The sequence below is a fragment of the Prunus avium genome, chromosome 6 (assembly GCF_965620075.1).
Source record: "Prunus avium chromosome 6, drPruAviu1.hap1.1, whole genome shotgun sequence".
NCBI lineage: Eukaryota > Viridiplantae > Streptophyta > Magnoliopsida > Rosales > Rosaceae > Prunus > Prunus avium.
Window position 1 is genome coordinate 25,333,996 of NC_142289.1, and position 22,189 is coordinate 25,356,184.

Here is a 22,189-nt window from a genome sequence, read left to right on the forward strand (position 1 = left end):
TATATAATTTGTACCCATGATAATATGATAATGAAAAATATACTCAGGTTTATTTCATTTACATGGTATCAGAGCGGGTTACCCACGTGTGAAAGCAGTGGAGGACCCAAACTTTTGTTCATCTGGGGGCTTAAAAAAAAATTCAACTGATATATAGCCAAACAAAAAAAATTTCAAACTTAGAATATTAATAGCTTTGTCTAATTAGTAAATTTACAATTGTCCTTGACGACTTTTCATATTCTGAAAATGTTGCATAATAAGCTCATTATCAATACTATTAAATATGTTTTTTTCAAGATATACTACCAAGCAATCATTCATCCATTGGTCTCCCATTCGATTACGATGTTCATAGCAGAGAATGCCCTTTCTACTGAAGCTGTTGCAACTTGAAGTGTTAACGCCAATTTTATGAGAAGATAAACTAGTGGATATGCCTTGTCTTTTTTTCTCTCGACTAGTTTTTTTGCAAGAGTAGCAATACCTTGTAATTCTGAAAAGTTGGTGTTGGAATGCATATCATCAATATAAGTTTGAAGTTGATCTTTAAGTACCTTAAGCTCTTGTATAGGAAAATCATTCGGGTAAAGTTGAGCAAGCCGAATGAGCTTTTGCTTGTCAAAAGAAGAAAATGAATCATTTGGACTCAAGCATGCCAAGCAAAGTAACAACTTAGTGTTGCCCTCATTGAAACGACTATTCAGCTCTTCGAGTTGCAAAGCTATCACTTCATAGAAAAAATCAACACGATAATAATGTATATTTGTGATTTTTGGACCGTTGTGTCGTGACCTCCCTTCAGCTAGAAAGATATCATCCATGCTAGGAACATTAATATTTTAATTCCTGCAAAAAACAGAAACTTCCTCCAACAAAGAATCCCATCCATTCTCCCTTATCTTCATGAATTGTTGCTTACATAATTCAACTAAATCCATGGCATTCACAATATCTTGATCATACCTCTACAAGGCTTGTGACAATGCATTTGTGAGTCCAAGTATATTCCTCATCAAATGCAATCTGAATACAAAATCAAATGATTGCACTAATCCTAGTAGTATAAATGCCTCATGTTTTTTTTATCAACAGTTAATCTATCATTTGCAATTTCATCAAGCACATCAATTGTAGATGAGAACATGGTAATAAAGTTTATCAACGTACCATAATATGAGCCCCAACGTGTATCTCATGAACACTTAATCTTTGTTGTTTAATTTAAACCTTTCCTAATAGAAAGCTCCCTATTGGTGAGTGCTTCAACTACTTTGAGAACTTGCTTATACCGAAGAATATCACGATGCTTAGATGATGCTCCAAGTTCCAACAATATTTACTGATCGGTGCATAATTACATATCATTTTGTACCCTTCTAACTTATGATTTGGTTATGTTTTTGAGTTAAACTTGTGTTTTTAATAAGTTTGGTGTTTGTTTCAGTGTAATAAGCTTAAGGACTCACTAATTGCATTTTGGAGACAAGTTAGCTCAAAACGGTGTCTGCAGATCAGTCAACTTCACGGATTGGACTGTACTTGCTCAAGAAGAACCAGATGATGAGCCATATATCATTGGAAAGATACGGAAGTCTAGTTTCTGTATAATTTTACGGTTCATGATTCCGAGTCTTCTAGAGAAAGTTATACATGTTTTGGCAACTTAAGGTCAAATTCGGCAGCATCTGCGTTACTGGGCCAAATATCACATTTGAAGGCCTTCCCGATTTTTCCTTGAGTTGGGCTGCATATGCTTGGAAAGATAATTCAAAGAGCTTCAAGATCCATATTTTTCCAGATTTGTCAGATTGGAGCCACAAGCCCAAAACGAGCCCACAAGCTGGCTGCAATGCATTGTCATGCATGACATATGCATGATGAAGTGTTGTTGATTGTGGGAAAGTTTGGTGAAGCATATTCAATACCTATTTTTGAGTGGAATTTTGCAGCAGCCAAATGAATTAATTGAAGTTGAAGTGGATGATGCAACACTAAGCTTAATGACAAGAAGAATTGTTTTCAAATGCAACTGTGTGTTAGGTTAAGTTGGTGAATTAAGTGTTGTGTGTTAGGTGAAGTTAGTGTGTTTAGAAAATTCAATTGTATAATTCAGATTTTCACTTCCCGTAGGCCTATAAATAGGGAAGTTCTCTAAGCTTGTAAACACACCCCAAGGGGGGGAGCTCTCAAACACTTCTCTAGAGCTCCCTTCCCTTCTCTCCCTCAAATTCTCTTAATTTTGCTTTCTAGTTCTCAATTCTAGCTTTCCTTTTGCTTCTTAGTTGTAATTTATTTTTCTTTGTAATGTAAATTCTTTTCTTAAGTTTTCAAGTTGAATTAGTTTCCAAGTTTCAATTATGGTTTTTGTTCTTATTCATTATGCTTATAAGTTAATATGCTAGTTTGAATGATTGATCACCATTTAGGCTTGCATGTTAGCTATCTTGGTTTGAATTAAGAGTATACACCATGCTTTAATTCGAATTGAACTATGAATAGGAAGAGTATGTATGGACATTCGACAACAGGGATTAGATACATACTTGGTTGTTTAAATTGTTCTTCTATGCTTAATGGGTTCCTAATGCTTAATTTTAGGTTAGACAACAAATGATCAAATTAGGGAATTAGGAACACAAGGTTATGACCACACACCATGGCTTAATCATACTTTAGCTAGAATCAATCCATTAATCTAAATTGAACTTGGGAACTTATTTGCTTGAGTTACTTTCTTATTTTCTTCCTTCTTTCATGTTCTTTGTTTTTGTTTCTGTTTTGTGTAGGAAAACTGAATTGAATCATTCAATCACCAATCCTCGTGGGATCGACCTCGCACTTACATATGCTATACTACCAAACGGCTCGTGCACTTGCGAGTATCACAAGTTGAGGATGCAGCTTAATCCATTTTGGTGCAGCTGAATCTACACAACATTTACCACATTAGAAACTAAGGTGAAGAAAGCACATATGAGGCTGTGTTTTTTTGCCAAACCCACAATAGCCAGCTGAAGTTGATGTGCAAAACAGTAAACATAGTAAATAGACTCATTCTCCCTCATAATAAGTGTCTTCAGACCATGGAACTCTCTACTCATGTTACTGGCCCCATCATAACCTTGACCTCGTAGTCTGCACATACTCAATTTATGTCTAGAAAATAATGCATTAATACTTGCTTCAAGTGACTGAGCTGTGGTACTTGTAACATGTTCAATACCTATGAAGCGTTCAATCACACATCCTTTCTTGTCTACATAATGAAACATAACGACCATTTGCTCCTTTACTAATACATCACGAGATTCATCAACTAAAAATAGAAAAGAATGCATCATCCATATCTCTAATAATAGCATTAGTTGCTTCAACTGCTGCAACATTTACAATGTCTTTATGAATCTTAGGTGAAGTTACTTTGAGGTTTTTCATGAGCATTTTTCAAAGTAACATCTCTAACTTCCTCATTGTGATGAACAAGAAATTGCAAAAGCTCAAAAAAATTACCTTGGTTGCTTGAATCCTCAGACTCATCGTGTATCTATATCCTTTTGAATTTAAGATTTGTTGCTATGTTATTGAGAACCAATCAACCAAAGAAAGAATGATTAACAAGAAAGGTCAATGGAGTTGGTTAAGTTTTACATTTCATAGATTGCAATATTATGCAATTCTTATCTTCACTAAGAATTGCTCCTAGACGTCCAACAAGATTTGAAAGATGAACATTGAAATTACAATTAAAATCCTTTTGGTTATTGTTAGAAGAAACAGACACTACCAAATAAGAAATTGGAAGAAAAAGAAAAAGATGAAGACATAAGAAGAAGAGAAGAATGCCTAACGAGTTGGCAAACTGGAGTTACAACCTAGATCTGGGTGAAGACTTCCTTCTCTTTTCTCCTTGATGATATTGCTGGTGTAGCGAAAGCTAGATTAGCGAAACCTCCTGCGTGAAGCAGTGGCGGATCCAGAATTGTTACCCTAAGGGGTCTTAGTGTAAAAGTTCCGATATTTTTTCAAAGATGAAAATAACACTAAAAGATAATTTTCTATTACTTTCCTCTTATGGTTCCATAATTCTACACATGAATTAATCAAACCAAACAATCAACCCTTTCTTTTTTTTTTTAAAGAAACAAATTTTATTAAGACAAATGAACAAACAAGAAGTCCATCACAAAATTAATCATAAACCCTAAATTCCAACAAATAAAATAATCATATATAGTCATCCAATCCAATAAATCATCCACACACAAAATCATCAATATTCATCCATTCCAATAAATCATTATATTAGGCATTATCATCAAACAAAAGAATGTAACACAGAGGTTTAAGTATACCAAGAACAATAAATTTATAAAATCAGAGATGGAGGGGGAAAATAATAAAATTTTCAGCCACGTTGAGGGCTTGGGGGGGAGATTTAGTTGGGAACTTAGGGTAGAGAATAATAGAATTTGGGGATTTTAGGAGTCCATTTGAGTGTTTGAGTTGAATGGAGCATAGACATGATATTTTATTACATTTATTTAAGTATTTTTATGTTTTTCATAAATCTTTGTCTCATGAAAGCCCACTCTCCACTCTCATGAAAGCCCAATGAAATGGGAAATACAAAGGGTTGTTGGGCCTCTGTATATTAAACGTTGGTAAAGTTGTATGATTGAAAGCAATGGGTTTGGACATTTGGGGAAGTTGCTGGGCCAGGCCATTTTATAAAAAAAAATTCCTGGGTCAAAACGACGTCGTTTGGCCCAGGATGTTTTGAAAAATCAGCAGCTTCTTCTTCCTCGCACAGCTCCTTTCTTCCTCAGGAAAAACATCAAGCACCTGGTGTGCAACTCCAAGGGGTCTCTCCCCCAGCTCCAAGGGACCTCTAAGCCTATTTCCATGGCTTCCAAGAGGTCGTGCGACCCCACTGACCCCACTGACCCCACTGTGGCTCCGCCATTGGCGTGAAGACTTCCTTCTCTTTTAAAAGCATGATACCCTTTGGCCATGCAAAAAAAGTTGATGCAATAATTTATTCAAAGAAAAGGTGGTGGCTAAATTATTCATGAACTCAACTTATCGAGGTAATATCCTGCTTTTTTCTTTCCTTTCCTGTTTTTTTTTTTTTTTTACCCCATTAATGTTTTGCAATCTAGGGTGCAAATACTATTAAAATGACCCGAGGGCATTTTTTTAACGGGTCGAGTCGGAAATTGCCACCCCTAGTTGCAACATCTTATGTAATGACCAGATGAAGTAGGCCGTGGCTTGGTTGTAGTTGTGAACAAGGTTATGGAAGCTGTGCCCCAAAAAATTCAGACTATTATGCCCGAGGTGTGCATGTGTCCTATTTTCTTAAAATAAATGTAAAGAATGCTCCCTGCTTGTTATTATCTTAACTACTCACGCATATTTAACATACTTTTCATAAAGAGTACAAAAAGCTTAAGCATTTTTCATATTCTTGTCCTCGGCTGCCCGAGTTAATATGGGTTTTTTGTTCTGACCGAAAAAATAATGATATAAGATACTATGAGGTCACAAAGTATGGGTTAATTATTCGATGCCACAAAGTATCTTGGTTGATGAGGTGTTTGTTCCACAATGAAAGTTATAGTTTTGCAAAAGTCTCTAACAAAACACGCTCGAGCTAAAACTGAAAGTGGTAGAATTATAAGGGCCATTCATTTGTCTTTTGCAATGATGTGAAGACATCATCATTTGTCTTTAATGATGCTATTTTTTGCAATGATAGGAAGACATCTCCTTTTTTCCTTATTCCCTTCATCCCAGATCCACTACCATCTCTCTGCACTTCATTTTTCCTTATTCCCTTAACTACTCCGTTTCTAACATTTTTGTTCACCATGTGCTGTTCTCTATTTTTCTCATACTCCGTTTCATTAATTTATCTATTAGATGGGCAAACCATTACCCTCCCTCTCTCCTGGTCTTAATTTATCTATTAGATGGGCAAACCATTACCCTCCCATTGATACAATTCCATATTAAAAATTAAATTAGAAAGCACAATCGTACCTAACCATTGAATGCCCTTACTTTATTTTAATTGGGTTTTGGGGGGGAGGGGGAGGAGGGGGAGGCAACAATCAATTTATTTATGTTCGAAGGTTAAAGGCACATTTTCAAGCCACTTTCTCAAAGTGGACTAGCTCTCTAAGAATCCAACTAGCTAATAGTAATTAATAATCCCTGTTTTAGATAAAAAAAAGTTCGGTCCCAAAATGATTAATGAACTCATTTAAATTAATCGACTTTGTCTTAACGATAACCATTCTCAATTTTTTTCTAGTTTGTTTTGGCCTAATATAAAGTAAGTCTTAGTTAAACAAAGACAAATAGTGAATTGTCTTTGTAATTCAGATATAAGGATACCAACGACAAAAGCAGGCAAAAAATGGTGTGGTTAGTTAGTTTTTTTTACTGAGTGTTAAAAACAAATTTTATTTCACTTCAAACAGGCTGCATTAAAAATTAAAAAAAAACAAACAACATCTTCTTCATCATCATCTCGCCATGCTTCATAATTCCACCAAAGGAGCCTTTAGTTTTGCTTTCTAAATATCCTTTTCCGGATTTTCACGCACCACTTCTTGGGGCTCATCACTTGAGCTCCCAAAAATCACTCTCTTAGCTTCAGCAAAACTAGAGTCGTCATCCCCGCGTTTGCGTTTACTCGGTCGCTCCGAGGCCTTTGGCTGTTTTTGCGTTACTTTAGCATAAAAAGTTACCAGTTTTGATAACTTTGGTATGTTGCTAACATTGTTGAAAAATGCATTTCCTTTTTGTGAGAAGTTGCCTACAACCACCAACGATGCAAAGAAAATTATTTCAGATTTAGGTCTTCATTATGATAAAATAGATGCATGCAATAATGATTGCATCATTTATTTGCATGCATCTATTTTAAGGAGCATGCAAATGCAACACAATGTCCTACATGTAAGCTTTCAAGATGGAAGAGACAAAGAAAGGGTAGCAAAAAGAAAGGTAAAAGGGTTCCATGGAAGGTGCTTAGATATTTTCCACTCACACCAAGACTTCAAAGATTATTCATGTCATCCAAGACAGCTGTAGATATGAGGTGGCATTTTAAGGATCATGTAAAAGATGGAGTGTTGAGGCATCCGGCAGATTCTGAGGCTTGGAAATTGTTTAATCAAATTCATGAGTCATTTGGTATGGAACCTCGAAATGTAAGACTTGGTTTGGCAACATATGGATTTAACCCTTTTGGGAACATGAATTTGCACTATAGTATTTGGCCAGTTCTCATATACCCATATAATCTTCCTCCGTGGATGTGCATGAAGGAGCCTTATGTTTTCATGACTTTACTTATTCCTGGACCCAAGGGTCCATGCCATGACATTGATGTATATATGAGGCTGTTGATAGACGAGTTGCGAACATTGTGGGAAATTGGTGTAGAAACATATGATATATATGCAAAGTAGAATTTTCAGATGAGAGCTGCACTTCTTTGGACTATCAATGATTATCCAGCATATGCATACATGTCAGGTTGGAGTACGTCTGGCAAATTGGCATGCCCATATTGTGCATCTGATACTTCGCATCGTCGGTTATCTCATGGGTCTAAAACATGTTATTTGGGTCATAGACGATTTTTACCGTCTGACCACGTATGGAGTAATCAACGAAGCCAATTTGATAATACAAGGGAAAGAAGACTTGCACCCAAGAGACCATCTGGTGATGATGTGATAAATGAACTTAGTGAATTAAGAGAAATAACACATGGCAAGGATGGGAAAAAGCATACAATACTTGGGTTTAGAAAAGATCATAATTGGAAAAAATATTCAATATTTTTCCAATTGCCTTACTGGAAAGCACTTTGGGTGCATCACAATTTAGATGTCATGCACATTGAGAAAAATGTATTTGAGAATGTGATTGGCACAATGATGAGCATTGATAGTAAAACAAAAGATTCTTTAAATGCTCGTCTTGATCTTCAAGAAATGGGTATAAGACAGAGGTATCATCCAGAAGAAGGAGATAATGGTAAGCTCTATTTTATCCCAGGTGATTATACATTGTCAAATGATGATAACAAAGCTTTATGTCAATGGTTAATGGAGTTGAAAGTTCCAGATGGGTACTCTGGAAATTTATCTCGATGTGTGAATGCTTCAGAACGTAATATTTCTGGTATGAAAACTCATGATTGTCATGTGTTCTTAGAGAGATTACTTCCATCTGTGGCGCGAGATTTATTACCCAAAGATGTAAGTGACCCTTTAATTGAATTATTGTACTTTTTCAAGGAATTGTGTGCTAAAGTTTTAAGAGAAGATGACTTGAATCTTCTTGACAATCAAATTGTCATAACTCTATGCAAGTTGGAAAAAATATTCCCTCCTGCCTTTTTTGACATCATGATTCACCTAACTTGCCACTTGGCATGGGAGGCAAAGGTGGCCAGTCCAGTACAATTCAGGTGGATGTATCCTGTGGAAAGGTAATCTCAATGTTTAGATATTAATTTTATTCACAGTTTGTTTAATTGCTGATGTATGATTCTCTAATTTCGGTATTTATGATGTAATTAGGTATTTGCATAAGCTAAAGACTTATGTTCGTAATAAGGCTCATCCAAAAGGGTCTATTGCCGAAGGTGTCTTGGGAGATGAGTGTTTAATATTTTGCTCTCGCTATTTGCATCGAGTTGAAACTAAGTTTAATAAAAGAGATAGAAACGACGATGGAGGTCAACCGTCATATTATGCATCTCCGTTATCTATTTTCTCAACACCTGGTCGAGCTTTTGGGAAAGGTGTACTTAGAGAGATGAGCATCGAACTTCATAAGGCTGCCACTCATTATGTCCTACAAAATTGTGATGAAGCTTTGCCATTTGTCCAGTAAGAAATTTTCAACACTATAATTCTTTGTGTATTTAATATGTTACTATTTATTTAGATCTAATATGTCACTGTATTAATTTGAATATAATTATTTGTTATGTCTGCAGAGAACATAAGAACATTCTAATCCAGTCTAGTGTTGATAATGTGGAGGAGTCACATAGGCTTCAACTTTCAAGCTGAATTTCTAAAAGGGTATGGATAATATTGTATTGGAAAAACTATTGACTGTCATAGATGTTTATTTAAAAATATTTTTTCCTTTCTATGCAGGTCACATAACTATACAACGACGGTAAAGTTAGTAAGCAAATGCTTTCTTTGGCTCGAGGTCCTGAAAGGCGAGTAACTTATTATCTTGGTTATTATATTCGTGGTTTTAGATTTCATACATTGCAGCGTGACGAAAATAAAAAAACACAAAATAGTGGAGTTATGGTTAAGGGGGAGATTCAGATTGACGATGTGCCTTGGTATGGAACCTTAGTAGATGGAAAATTGTAAATCCAAAAAATCCAATAGGTTTGTGTCGACACAAAGCTTCACTGTGAGCTGACCTTCTTTTTCGGCTAATAATTGAGCTCTTTTATCTTTTTTTTTGGAACGTTTTGGGTGTTAGATAAAAGTTTCAATTTTGTGTTGTAGTTAAGCCAAAAGAATTGAGATTTTTATTTTCCCTGTGTTTGTTTGGTCTTTTTGTAACAGCTTTGAATGAAATATTAAGAGACGGTCTTATAGTGTGGGGCAAAGGGTCTTTATGATAAATAAACATACATTATTGTGTTATTATCATTTCACCCAACATATTTGCAAGTATTGCGCCCTTTGAAGACTTCAATTGTGAGTGGGCATATATTTATGGAGCTTTTCAATTCAGAGACAGTATGTGTTTAGTTTAGGGTTCCCTTTGGCAAGCCATTTTAATCTCCTTGTCTTTTGATAATGTTTAAGTATTGGTTTTGCCCCAACGGGGTCTAACCCAATAAAAAAGGGCCTTAATTTACAGACAAGAGGTCTCAAGTTCGAACCCCATGACATCTTAGTTGTGTCTCTGTGTGTGAGAAATCCCCTTCCTTTGTAGTTTATACTATCGCTTGTACAAAAAAAAAGTATTGAATTTGCAAAGTCTGTTATTTATTTATTTATTTGAGAAATGGATTTCATTCATAGAACCGAAATAGCGTACATAGAACGACACGATACAGTGGCCTCGTTAAAACCTTCCTAGGGTACAAACCCCAGAGTAGGAAAGAGTAGCACACATGTCATGGACTAACAAAAGGGTCCGAGACAGTCACGTTAGACCAGTACAAAAGCAAAGCAAAACAACACTGACACAAAGACCTCCGACGAAAACACTTCTACACAACTCAACTGTCAAAAGAGTCCTGCTATGAAATTATAGTCCTTTGCACAACCACAAGATCGTAAGAGCATTTGACAAAGAACACACCAAAGCTCCAGAAAGAAAGAGAGAACCACCAAGCACACCAGCTCTATCCACCTACAATAACGAATGGCGCTGGAAATAGAGAAGTCTGCAGGGAGCCACACAAGAGAAGAGACAAAGTACAACGAACAGGCCAGGAAAAAAAGAAACAAAAAAGTCCTCAAAGACAGACCGTACCATCCCAACACTGACAAGGAAACCTCCTATGAATCCATAGTCCCTAAGACAGGCAAAGAATCAAAGATGTGCTGAGAGGATAACTGAGAAAACACAACACAACAATAACAAAACTTGCCTCAACCACTTAACTTGAAACCGAGTATCAGGCACAAAAGCATTTGCCGGATGCCAAGCCCACGAATGCTCCAAATTACACATCAAGGAAGGCTTCGAGGAGACCCCAATGGACCAGTCAACATAGGCTTGTCAAAATAGGCATCAGTGCACAGGATTTAGTCTGGGAAGTCTGTTGCTTTCTCTTGTAAAAGATTTAGTTTGGGAATTTGGGTTTGAGAATTTATTTTCATCTAACAAAAAGGTTTACATATCTTGAGGAATTTGGTAGTGCAATACTTTGACAATTGAGTGTTGTATTCTCATGGCCCACAAGTTTCGTGCCACTATCACATGTTCGGAATTTTGGTTACTTCGTTAAATTCCCATGAAAATAAAAACTAAAACTAGGCTTTGATAAATAATAAACAAATCAAAATTATGTTTTTGAAAATGGTTCTTCAGAGCTTGAATTAGATTGAGAGGTAATCGCCAAATATGAAAAGTACAGGGGCCACGGTCCGGTTGGACAAGTTATGATGATGATGCGGTTTGAGATAAAATCGGTGAAACTTGAAATAAATTTCAAAAGTGACGATTCTTATAAAGAAAAAAGGAATGCTTAGGAGAATGCTTCAAAAACAGTGACTTAGCGGTTGACTTGGATTTCTGTGATTGTGACATCATTCTCTGTCTTCGATAGATTTGAACTGATGGGTAGTTTATATTCTGTAGTTTGTTGCTCTGCCTCTGAAGCGTTCTGGCTCTCTGACTCTAACAAATGGCCCAAAGAGAAGGTTGTCTGGTGTTTGCAGTTAACGGGGAGAGGTTTGAGCTCCCAAGTGTTGACCCTTCAACTACTTTGCTTGAGTTCTTGCGTACTCAGACTCGTTTCAAAAGTGTCAAGCTCGGTTGTGGTGAAGGTCTGCTCTCTCTCTCTCTCTCTCTCTCTCTCTCTCTCTCTCTCTCTCTCTCTCTCAGTTTTCAGAAGTTGAATTTAATCACCTCATAAATTTGAATGATTGGGAGGTTTGGGGGGGAGCTATCTTCTTCACCTTATCTGCTTGAGCATTTTTCCTTTTAATTAGGTAGGCCTGATAGGAGAGTACAGAAACTTGGCCTTCCAGAGTTTTTCCTTGTAACTCTTATTTTTGTATGTTGATTGATGGATGAACCATCTGTCCCATGTTCAATTCCTACAACATGAGTCAAAAAGCTAATGTGTGGGTTAATGTTTATGTATCTCCCCACTGCTGCACTCTGTGTGAAAAGGAGGCCAAAAGTATTGAACACCTTTTTCTTTCACGGTGACCAATTGATGTTTAAAGAGCCTTCTTTCATGCTGATGATTCTATAATTTCAGGTGTTCAGTAATAATCATATTAGATGAGGTTGTAATTTGGGTTACAAACTTTCAAAAGTTTTTATGTATGTTGGATTTTGCATCTGCATAAAACTGGATTAGTTATATGATATATACTTAAAAAATGGTTGCAGGTGGTTGTGGTGCCTGTGTTGTGCTACTGTCCAAGTATGACCCTGTTGTTGACGAAGTGAAAGATTTTAATGTAAGTTCATGTCTCACTCTACTTTGCAGTATAAATGGATGTTCAATTACAACATCCGAAGGACTTGGAAATAGCAAAGATGGGTTCCATCCTATTCACCAAAGGTTTGCTGGTTTCCATGCTTCTCAATGTGGCTTTTGTACTCCTGGCATGTGTGTTTCACTCTTTGCAGCTCTTGTCAAAGCTGAAAAGACCAATCGACTGGAGCCACCTCCTGGGTTCTCCAAACTCACTGTTTCTGAAGTTGAAAAGTCTATTGCAGGAAACCTCTGTAGATGTACTGGGTATCGATCCATTGCTGATGCCTGTAAGAGTTTTGCAGCAGATGTTGATATGGAGGATTTGGGGTTCAACTCTTTTTGGAGGAAGGGAGACAGTAAGGAAGTAAAGATAGATAGTTTGCCCCTATATAATCATGATGCTGAGAACTGTACATTTCCTGAGTTCTTAAGAAACGAAATCAGGTCTTCCATGTTTTTGGATTCTAAGAGATTTGGTTGGTACAGTCCTGTTAGTGTTGAGGAGCTTCAAAACTTATTGAAAGCTAATGATTTTAGTAATGAAAATGGGATGAAATTAGTTGTTGGTAACACTGGGATGGGGTATTACAAGGAGCTAAAACGCTCTGATGGATACATTGATCTCAGATATGTTCCTGAGTTGTCAATGATTAAGGTGGATCTGAAAGGGGTTGAGATTGGAGCAATTCTAACAATCTCTGAAGTTATTGAAACATTGAGGAAGAAAGACAAAGGTGAATTTCCATCAAGAGGTGAGATTGTGTTAAATAAAATTGCCAATCATATGGAGAAAATTGGTTCAGGTTTTGTCAGAAATACAGCTAGTATAGGAGGGAATTTGGTGATGGCACAAAGAAAATGCTTTCCTTCAGATATTGCTACGATACTTCTTGCTGTGGATTCAGAGGTACGTATAATGAATGGTTCTAGATCTGAAATGATTAAGTTGGAGGATTTTCTGACTAGACCTCCACTGGATCCAAAAAGTGTACTTTTAAGTGTTAAAATCCCACATCAGGAAGCAGTCAGAAAAGTTTCTCCAGAAATGAACACAACATTGCTGTTTGAAACCTATCGAGCTGCACCCAGACCCCTAGGAAACGCATTGCCTTATTTACATGCTGCCTTCTTAGCTGAAGTTTCTTCTTGTAAAATTTCTAATGGAATTATGGTAGAGCACTGTTGTCTGGCTTTTGGTGCTTATGGAACTAAACATGCAATAAGAGCAAGAAAGGTTGAGGAATTTTTAACTGGAAAAACTCTGACTGCTGGTGTTTTGCATGAAGCTATTAAGTTAGTTAGAGCTACTGTGGTTCCCGAAGAAGGTACCATGAGTCCTGCTTACAGGTCAAGCTTGGCTACTGGTTTTCTTTTTGAGTTCTTTAGCCCGTTAATTGACAGTGAATCTGAAATTTCCACTGGTTTCTTGGAAAGTCGTTTTTCGGCAGATGCTTCTATGTTAAAAAAGAACCAAAGATGTAAGATTCCAACTGTTGTCACATCTGCTAAACAGGTGCTTGGATTGAGTACAGAGTATTATCCAGTTGGTGAGCCAATTACAAAATCTGGAGCTCTCTTGCAAGCTTCAGGTTTGTTCCTTCACATGATTATGAGGATGTCTAGTTACTAGCATTCTTTTTATGGTCTCTCTGATGGTAATGGTGAAATCTATAAAGAAACTTAATCTTGACTACTCACTTTAAGCCCTAATAATATAGAAAAATCTGGATTTTCTGTCTCTGGGGTGAAGTTATATTAAGGCCTGATAATCTCTCAAACTGTGTGCATCTATCTTTCATCAGTACACCAGGACGCACTACGTATTATTCATGAAAATACCATTGCTTATATATTTGGCTATCTTCTTTCCTTTTGGTCAGTCATGTTAGAGAGCTAAAAGTATTTAGAAATTGAATTATAAATTTACAAGTGCTTATATAAATGTCTCATTTTAAAATGATTCTGTTCGTAGCTTATGGCACCGAGTTTGTTTGACCCTTTTATTTTCCTGGCTTGCAATAGTTATTGAATTTTTTATACCAACCAGGACTACAGTGAGTTTGCTAGAACTTTAGTGGTTACATTATTCTCTTTAAACCATTTCATGATCTGTTTTGATTCCATTGACTCCATATCTTTTCCAGTTTTTTTTTTTAATGATATTTTTTCTTGGGTGCTTCTAACTCTTGACAACTAAAGTACTTATCTCATTCATGACAATCAAATTCTAGGCGAGGCAGTCTATGTAGACGACATTCCATCTCCGACAAATTGCGTATATGGAGCGTTCATTTATAGTACAAAGCCTTTGGCCAGAGTGAAGGGAATAACATTCAAACCTAAACCACATCCAGATGGAGTTTCTGCACTGATATCTTTTAAAGATATCCCCAACAGTGGGGAGAACGTGGGGTCGAAGACTATGTTTGGTACCGAACCCCTGTTTGCTGATGATCTTACTCAATGTGCTGGTCAGCCAATTGCTTTCGTGGTAATTGCAAGATTCTGTTATTGTCTGTATTAAGCTTAGTGCTGGAATGAATGTAAAGTGTTACCCATAATGTAACTACAGACAAATGCTTTTTCTTCTTTGTTGGGATTGTGTGCTGAGTTTACTCATCAAAATAAATTTTATAGGTTGCAGATACACAGAAACATGCAGATTTGGCTGCAAACTTTGTGGTGGTTGATTATGAAATGGAAGGCGTAGAGCCACCTATTCTAACTGTCGAAGAGGCTGTTAAGAAATCTAGTTATTTTGAGGTCCCTCCTTTCATCTATCCAAAACAGGTTGGTGACATATCAAATGGAATGGCCGCAGCTGATCACAAGATTCTTTCTGCTGAGGTACTAGACATCTATATGACATTCTTCTCTGTTTCCTTTCCCTTTCCATCCCAATACTCCCGGGTTTGCACTCTCCCCTGCTCCTAGTAATTTGGATACTGGATATTCAACTTTTCTCCTTGGTTTTATTTGTATATACAAGAACAGATTATATGAAATGGGGAAAGAATATGAGTATAACAGAGAAAGTTGGCTTGGTTTTCAACATCTTTGTAGAATCATCCACTAACTTACAAATCCATGCATACCTGTCTTTCAGATCAAACTTGGTTCGCAATACTATTTCTACATGGAGACTCAAACTGCCCTTGCTGTACCAGATGAAGACAACTGCATGGTGGTTTACAGTTCAATTCAGTGCCCTGAGTTTGCACACTCTGTCATTGCAAAATGTCTTGGTATTCCTGAAAATAGTGTTCGTGTAATTACAAGAAGGGTTGGAGGTGGCTTTGGTGGAAAGGCCATAAAAGCCATGCCTGTGAGTATTTACTTTCAGGAGTTTTTATATTCCATCTCTATGACACATTATCTAAATTATAACCGAGGTTTGCTGAGTTTTAGTTTAGATTAAGTACTTGTTATTACTGTGTGACGAATATGATATTTTTGTTAGACGACTGAACCCTAAAAGAACTGTTGTAGAATGGGCCAACAATGTGTATTAAGCTAACGTCCTCTGCATGTACAACTTCCTATCTTGCATCTGGAGAGGTACAAATAGAGAGAAACAGACAGGTGCAGTCCCACCATGTACCTTACAAATTTAGAAACAAGTTGGGAATGAGGAACAGATATTGCCAACCTTACCTACAAGTTACAACCAAGCTTTGATACTATGTTGGACAACTGTTGGACCCAAACTGTTAGGGACTAAGGCAAACAATATATGTTAAGCTAACAATTTTAGCAGAATTGATTGACTCCATTTCTACTGGAAAATCCGGTCATTGTCTTCTGTTTTGTTTAATGTGTTTACATGCATTGCAATAAGGAGAAGAGAAATTGGGGCTCTTATTATTATTTTTCATTATGTGAGATGGTTATTTAGAGATAACTAAATAGTCTCAATGCACAACTAGTCAACACCCAAGGGTCCAAACTAATATGAATCTCACTAGAGAATTAGCTTATGCATTATCAACGAGCTGAAATTTGTTGATGCAATATATATATATATACATGTTGTAGGAGCATTTAGACATATAATGTTAAGTATGTTGTAGGCGTATTTAGACATATATATTCTAATTCATCAGATAAGAACCCAAAATTAAAATGATAAAAGCTTAGATTATGTACTTAAATGGTATGTTTCTTATTAACACACATAATAGTACAACATCTGTCTATGTTTATTGCTTCTTCTTTTTTTCATGAGTTGATTTACTAAATAGAGGATAAAGGTCTCTTTTGCAATTCTGGTATTTTAGGTCGCAACTGCATGTGCACTTGCAGCACAGAAATTACACCAACCTGTAAGGATGTATCTCAATCGCCAGGTTGATATGATAATGGCAGGAGGAAGGCATCCCATGAAGATAATTTACAGTGTGGGATTCAAGTCTAATGGGAAGATTACAGCTTTACAACTTGATATATTGATCAATGCTGGCACGTCCGCAGATATAAGTCCAATAATGCCACGCAATGTAGTGTGTGCACTTAAGAAGTATGACTGGGGTGCTCTGTCTTTTGATATTAAGGTATGCAAAACAAACACTCCTAGTAGGTCTGCTATGCGGGCCCCTGGGGAGGTGCAGGGGTCTTTTATTGCTGAAGCTGTAATTGAACATGTAGCATCTACTCTTTCTATGGAAGTGGATTCTGTGAGAAGTATAAATCTTCACACCCAGTACAGCCTTGATTTATTTTATGAGCACAGCGCTGGTGAACCTCTAGAGTATACTTTACCTTTGATATGGGACAAGTTGGCCATGTCGTCAAGCTTCAACCCAAGGACTGCAATGATAAAAGAATTTAATAGGTGTAATAAATGGAAGAAAAGAGGAATTTCTAGGGTACCTATAGTGCATGAAGTGGCATTGAGGCCAACTCCAGGAAAAGTAAGCATTTTAAGTGATGGGTCTGTTGCTGTTGAAGTTGGAGGAATTGAACTGGGTCAAGGGCTTTGGACGAAGGTAAAACAGATGGCTGCTTTTGCTCTTGGTTCGATTCAATGTGATGGTAGTGGGGATCTTTTGGATAAAATACGGGTGGTACAATCTGATACACTGAGCTTAATTCAAGGGGGATTTACTGCTGGGAGCACTACATCTGAGTCAAGCTGCGAGGCAGTTAGACTGTGCTGTAATATCTTGGTTGAGAGGCTAGCTACTCTCAAGGAAAGATTGCAGGAGAAAATGGGCTCTATTAAATGGGAGACGCTTATCCAACAGGTATTCTGTTTTGATTTGGGGGAGGCCTTCTCTGCACTTCTGCACTGCTTTGTGGGAGTGCAAATAACACTACGATAATACCAGAGTTATTTGCAGTCCCCCAGAGAAGTGCATGTGATATTTGGGAGTGTAAATAGCAATCCTTTTGTATTTATTGTTTCTTCAATTTGTTTTCTTTTTAACACTTAATTAATTTCTTGTTTTTGAAGTTAGCAAAACCCTGCCTTGGGACTCCAACAAAAGTTCACACACTAACTCTGGAAGTACCCAAGAAACTCCAAAAAAAAAAAAAGATTACACAAAACACTACTTCTAATCCCCCAGACAGAATAACTGAAGACGAATCAAAAGTTTTTAATGAGAGTACAAATAAAAACTATGAATCACTCATTGAGTCATCAGGTTAGCAATCATTATAATTCTTCATGGCGAGCTGTCCAACAAAAAAAGGCACCATAAGTGGCGACAATACACCCTACAATTTCTTCATAGGGCACTGTTCTAGGGTGCTGCTGTTAAATCTCCATTGATACTCCTCTTTGTAAGGTGCTATGAAGAGTAAGAGGGGGATTTTGAAAACTTCTGTGGTCCTATGTATTTAATGAAATTTATCATAGTTTCAAGTTTGCCCTCATCAACAACTAAAAACACTCTAAACTTTCTACAACTACTATTTGACAGTGGGTTCTGTTTATAGGTTTTGAAGGCCACAGAAATAACTTCTATCTTGCATTTTCCTTTATTCCCAAATTGATATATACTATCATTGCAGTCTGTATCATTCTTCTTTCAAAATGCAGGCATCCTTGCAAGCTGTGAACTTATCAGCAAGTTCTTATTTTGTCCCCGATTTTGCTTCCATGGAATACCTTAACTATGGCGCTGCTGTGAGTGAGGCAAGTTTGTCTTTAACAGTCTTACTGCTTCCTCATATTCTTGTATATTGTAGTTCTTTTGCGCCTTTTGAATTCAGCAGGGTATGCTTACATACTGCAGGGCAAGACATACTGCAATATCATACTATCAAGATGAATACCATTTTACTATCATTTAAAATTATAGAGATAACAATGAACTATCTGTCACAGGTGGAGGTAAATCTTCTGACGGGAGAAACCACAATTCTGCGATCAGATATGATCTACGATTGTGGTCAGAGTCTCAACCCTGCTGTAGATTTAGGACAGGTAAGCATGACTAAACTTATGTGCTACTCAAGAATAAAGTTCTAATGTTTGCATCACTCCAAATTTTCTTTGAATTAAGCTCTAGAGTCTACTAGCTATATGTTGCAGTCAAAGGTATAAGATCCTGTATGGGGAATGTTCAGGAGCAGAACTGTCAGTAGATGTTTGTCCCGTATACTTGGTGCATATTCATAATGTCAGTAGGTTCTACCTAGAAGAATTTTTCATATTGCATAATTTCAGTAGATTATGCCTCAGTCCCCTTCTATTGAGGGATCCCTTGCATAATCTTATTTGAGTGACACCTTGTGGGGCCCACTAAAAATTATATTTCAATGATCTGAACCTTCTATTTTGCAAGTCTTCATTCATAATTTTTCATATTGCATAAGGTCATTTCACTGGTGTGTTGTCTACGTGGTTTAATAAAATTTAGGATTACGTGTATATTGCAGATAGAAGGTGCTTTTGTTCAAGGAATTGGGTTTTTCATGCTTGAAGAATACTTGTCAAACTCTGAGGGATTGGTGGTTTCGAAGGGTACATGGACGTATAAGATTCCTTCAATGGACAACATACCCAAACAGTTCAATGTTGAAATACTGAACAGCGGGCATCACAGAAAACGTGTTCTCTCTTCGAAAGGTATGCCATTTAAAAATTGCTGAAACCTTTTACGTTAGTTACACTCTGTGCCTGGCAGACTTGTTCTTAGATACAACTGATAGTACCAGAAAAGTTTTCTCGGTGAATAAAAGTATGCAAATTTGAAAAAACTGGAAATTAAAAAGAATAAAATAAAATTGTGCATGCCATACTACTTTTTAATTTCTTCATTTTTTAAGTTATTATGGAATTTAAAAAGTGAAATGCTATGTATGTTAAAAGTTCAGCAAATCCCAGAATAAAAATCCTAGCAGAGGATTCAGATTTTTGGTATAGTTGTAGCTTTTTTAAAAAAAAAATTTATTGGGTTTTCCAGTTCATTTAGTTTCAGAAGTCAAATTGGACTGAAATTGGAACTGTCAAAGGAATGAGACCGGTCCTAATAGAAAAATATAGCTAAGGAATGGCTTTTAAAAACCCCTTTTTATATTTCATTTTATGAATTAATATATGTCATCTCTTTTTACTTTCCTCTATGTTTTCCTTCTTTACGTTGAACTGAAAACCTAAACAAAAATGTTAGTGAAGGGGCTTTAGTTTTTCTAGATTGTTATAGTTCAGTTTGTGTCAGAGAAAAAGAGTCAGAAAAAAGAATGTTTGAGGGAGAGAAATATTGGATCTCAATCTTTTTCTTCTCTCTTTCTCTTTTCCTCTTAAATTGGCCCCACACCAAACTCCAAAACAAATTAAATTTCAAATAATTTTTTTTATATTTTGGGTTCCAGAGTCCATTTTCTGTTATAATCATATCATTATATTAGAGGACCCCTTCCTTAATGGGTCCTTTGTGTAAAAGACATGGGTACCTTTGTTGGAGTAGGATTGCTCTTCTAACATGCAGGGAAGGGATTTGTAAAGGAAAACATTAAAAACATTGTACATTTATTTTTGAATCTCTCTTTTGAATTTCTAGTTAGGTTCTCAAGTTGCTTAACATTAAAAAATCCCAGCTTGTAAAATACACTCACGAAAGAGAGCCGTTGGTTTTTAAAAATCAGACCTAGCAATTCAAATTGAAATGTTTTTTGTGCAGCTTCAGGTGAGCCACCATTGCTGCTTGCGGTTTCAGTTCACTGTGCTACAAGGGCGGCAATTAAAGAATCAAGAAAACAGCTTCTTCAGTGGGGTGGCTTAGATGGATCAGCATCAATTTTCCAGTTGGATGTTCCCGCTACCATGCCTGTTGTGAAGGAGCTATGTGGGCTGGAAGCTGTGGAGAGGTACTTGGAATGGGTTGCAGGCTATGGCAGGAAGGCAGACAGAAAATGTCATTAACTGTGCACACAGAAGGATCATGCTAGTTAATCCCATGTCAGTCAAAGAACCTAGCGGCGAGACAACTGCAGTCACTTTATCTCAATAATGGTATGAATAGGGTTCGATATTGAATTTTGAACATTGTTCGAGTCTTGTGCAAAAATAAAAAGGAACGAGAAATGGAGAAGACAATCTCTAGATTTTGGCCGGTATGGTTGATAAGCCTAATGACGAGAACTACCAATGCATGTCTTCGTTGTTTACGTAGGCAATCAACAACTGGTATTACGACTTAAGAAAAGTTTTTTCTGGTGTTGGCATTTGGAAATTCTTGAGTTTGGCATAATTTCTCTTTTTGACTTTCAAGAGAATTAGACTTTAGATTTACTCTTACTCAACCGCATCTCATGTTACCTATGTTGGGATTCATTGTCCACTTTTGAACATTAATGTTGCATGTTGATCTTATCTATAAGACTCAGCTGAATTTGGGCCATCTTATTACCCCATTCGTGTAAAAAATGGAGACTCTCAGACGGCTGGAAACCTCGGTGGTTTGAGCGTCCTAGCTGTGAAATTGGGGGTCTTTTCTACTTGTATTTAGAATTTGGGAAATTCTATTCTATTGCTACTACCAATAACTTTCTATGCCCTACTAATAATTTTTTTCCCCCATAAAGTTCCCGTGGAGTTCAGTACCAAATAAGTTTTTAGATCTTAAAATCAGTATTTAAAAACTCATTTAAAAAAAAAAAATATATATATATATATATCATTATTTTTTAGTAGGATACTAAACAAGTCCTAAATTATCTTCTTCGGATGTGTTCTTCCTGCTATTATCATATCAACTAGGGGTGGGCATTTAAACAGGTGAATTGAGTCGAAAAAAAAACCATGTTGACCAAAAAGTCAACCTAACTGGACCAGCTGAACTGTCCTGGTTCTTGTCTTGGAAAACTGGTATAAACCCAACTGGACCAGTTATGTTAAGTTTACTTATTCGTTTATATCCAACATTATTAGTAAGCCTAATTAAAATTCAAATAACATTAGTAACTCAAAGTAATATCTTGATATTTTAGCCCAATTAATACCCAAATGTCTTAAATCCAACTTATACCCAACTAAATAACTACTCTAGCCCAATTTCTTTTTCTTTTTGGTGAACCATATATGTTCTTGTTGTGCTTCCGTCTTTCTCTCTTTTCCATTTTTTCTCTCTTATTTTATCTATTGTATATATTTTTCTCTTCTTCCTCTTTTTCTATACATCGTATCTTTCTATTCTTCACATTTTTATATTTTTATCTTTTCAAATCGAGAAACAAGCTGAAGCACACCAGAACTGCATAGGTTCAGTTTGGTTCCGTTTTTCTAGACAGTTTCTATAAAAACCAAACCGAATCAGACCATGTGTAAGATCCGATTTCGATTTCAATTAGAGGAAAAAATGGGACCAAACCTGACTGTGCCCACCCCTAAATATCAACCTTCCGATTGAGATACAACCTTATAGATATGGGTTGGGCTAGGCTTGAGTTTAATTACCTAAGCCCAAGTTCGCCCACACAGGCTGGGCCATTCCTGCCTATACTAGGTTG

At 36.6% G+C, this 22,189-nt stretch overlaps 1 protein-coding gene and 1 pseudogene across 2 annotated transcripts; both read left to right on the top strand.

Annotated features, from left to right (window-relative positions):
• The first annotated feature begins 5,298 nt into the window (after positions 1–5,298).
• On the top strand, positions 5,299–9,104 carry LOC148293904 (uncharacterized; annotated as a pseudogene).
• Positions 9,105–11,020: 1,916 nt separating this feature from the next.
• LOC110766230 (abscisic-aldehyde oxidase-like) lies at positions 11,021–20,983 on the top strand. 2 transcript variants are annotated; one of them, XM_088255785.1, is made up of 11 exons: positions 11,021–11,299; positions 11,380–11,567; positions 12,142–13,821; positions 14,464–14,723; positions 14,870–15,079; positions 15,339–15,557; positions 16,510–17,475; positions 18,276–18,371; positions 18,564–18,662; positions 19,118–19,307; positions 20,362–20,983. In XM_088255785.1, the coding sequence occupies exons 2-11, from the start codon at positions 11,426–11,428 to the stop codon at positions 20,601–20,603; spliced, it is 4,104 nt and encodes a 1,367-aa protein (XP_088111911.1). In that variant the 5' UTR covers positions 11,021–11,299; positions 11,380–11,425; the 3' UTR covers positions 20,604–20,983. The 2 variants fall into 2 exon arrangements, with proteins under 2 accessions (XP_088111911.1, XP_088111912.1); XM_088255786.1 differs by lacking the exon at positions 11,021–11,299 and having other exon boundaries at positions 11,431–11,567; positions 12,242–13,821.
• The last annotated feature ends 1,206 nt before the right edge of the window (positions 20,984–22,189 follow it).

Excerpts from the sequence above, each read along its gene's own strand:
- LOC110766230 (XM_088255785.1), top strand. The coding sequence starts at position 11,426 with ATGGCCCAAAGAGAAGGTTGTCTGGTGTTTGCAGTTAACGGGGAGAGG. Across the intron at positions 11,568-12,141 it reads CAAGCTCGGTTGTGGTGAAG|GTGGTTGTGGTGCCTGTGTT; the intron begins GTCTGCTCTCTC and ends AAATGGTTGCAG. Across the intron at positions 17,476-18,275 it reads GGGAGACGCTTATCCAACAG|GCATCCTTGCAAGCTGTGAA; the intron begins GTATTCTGTTTT and ends TTCAAAATGCAG.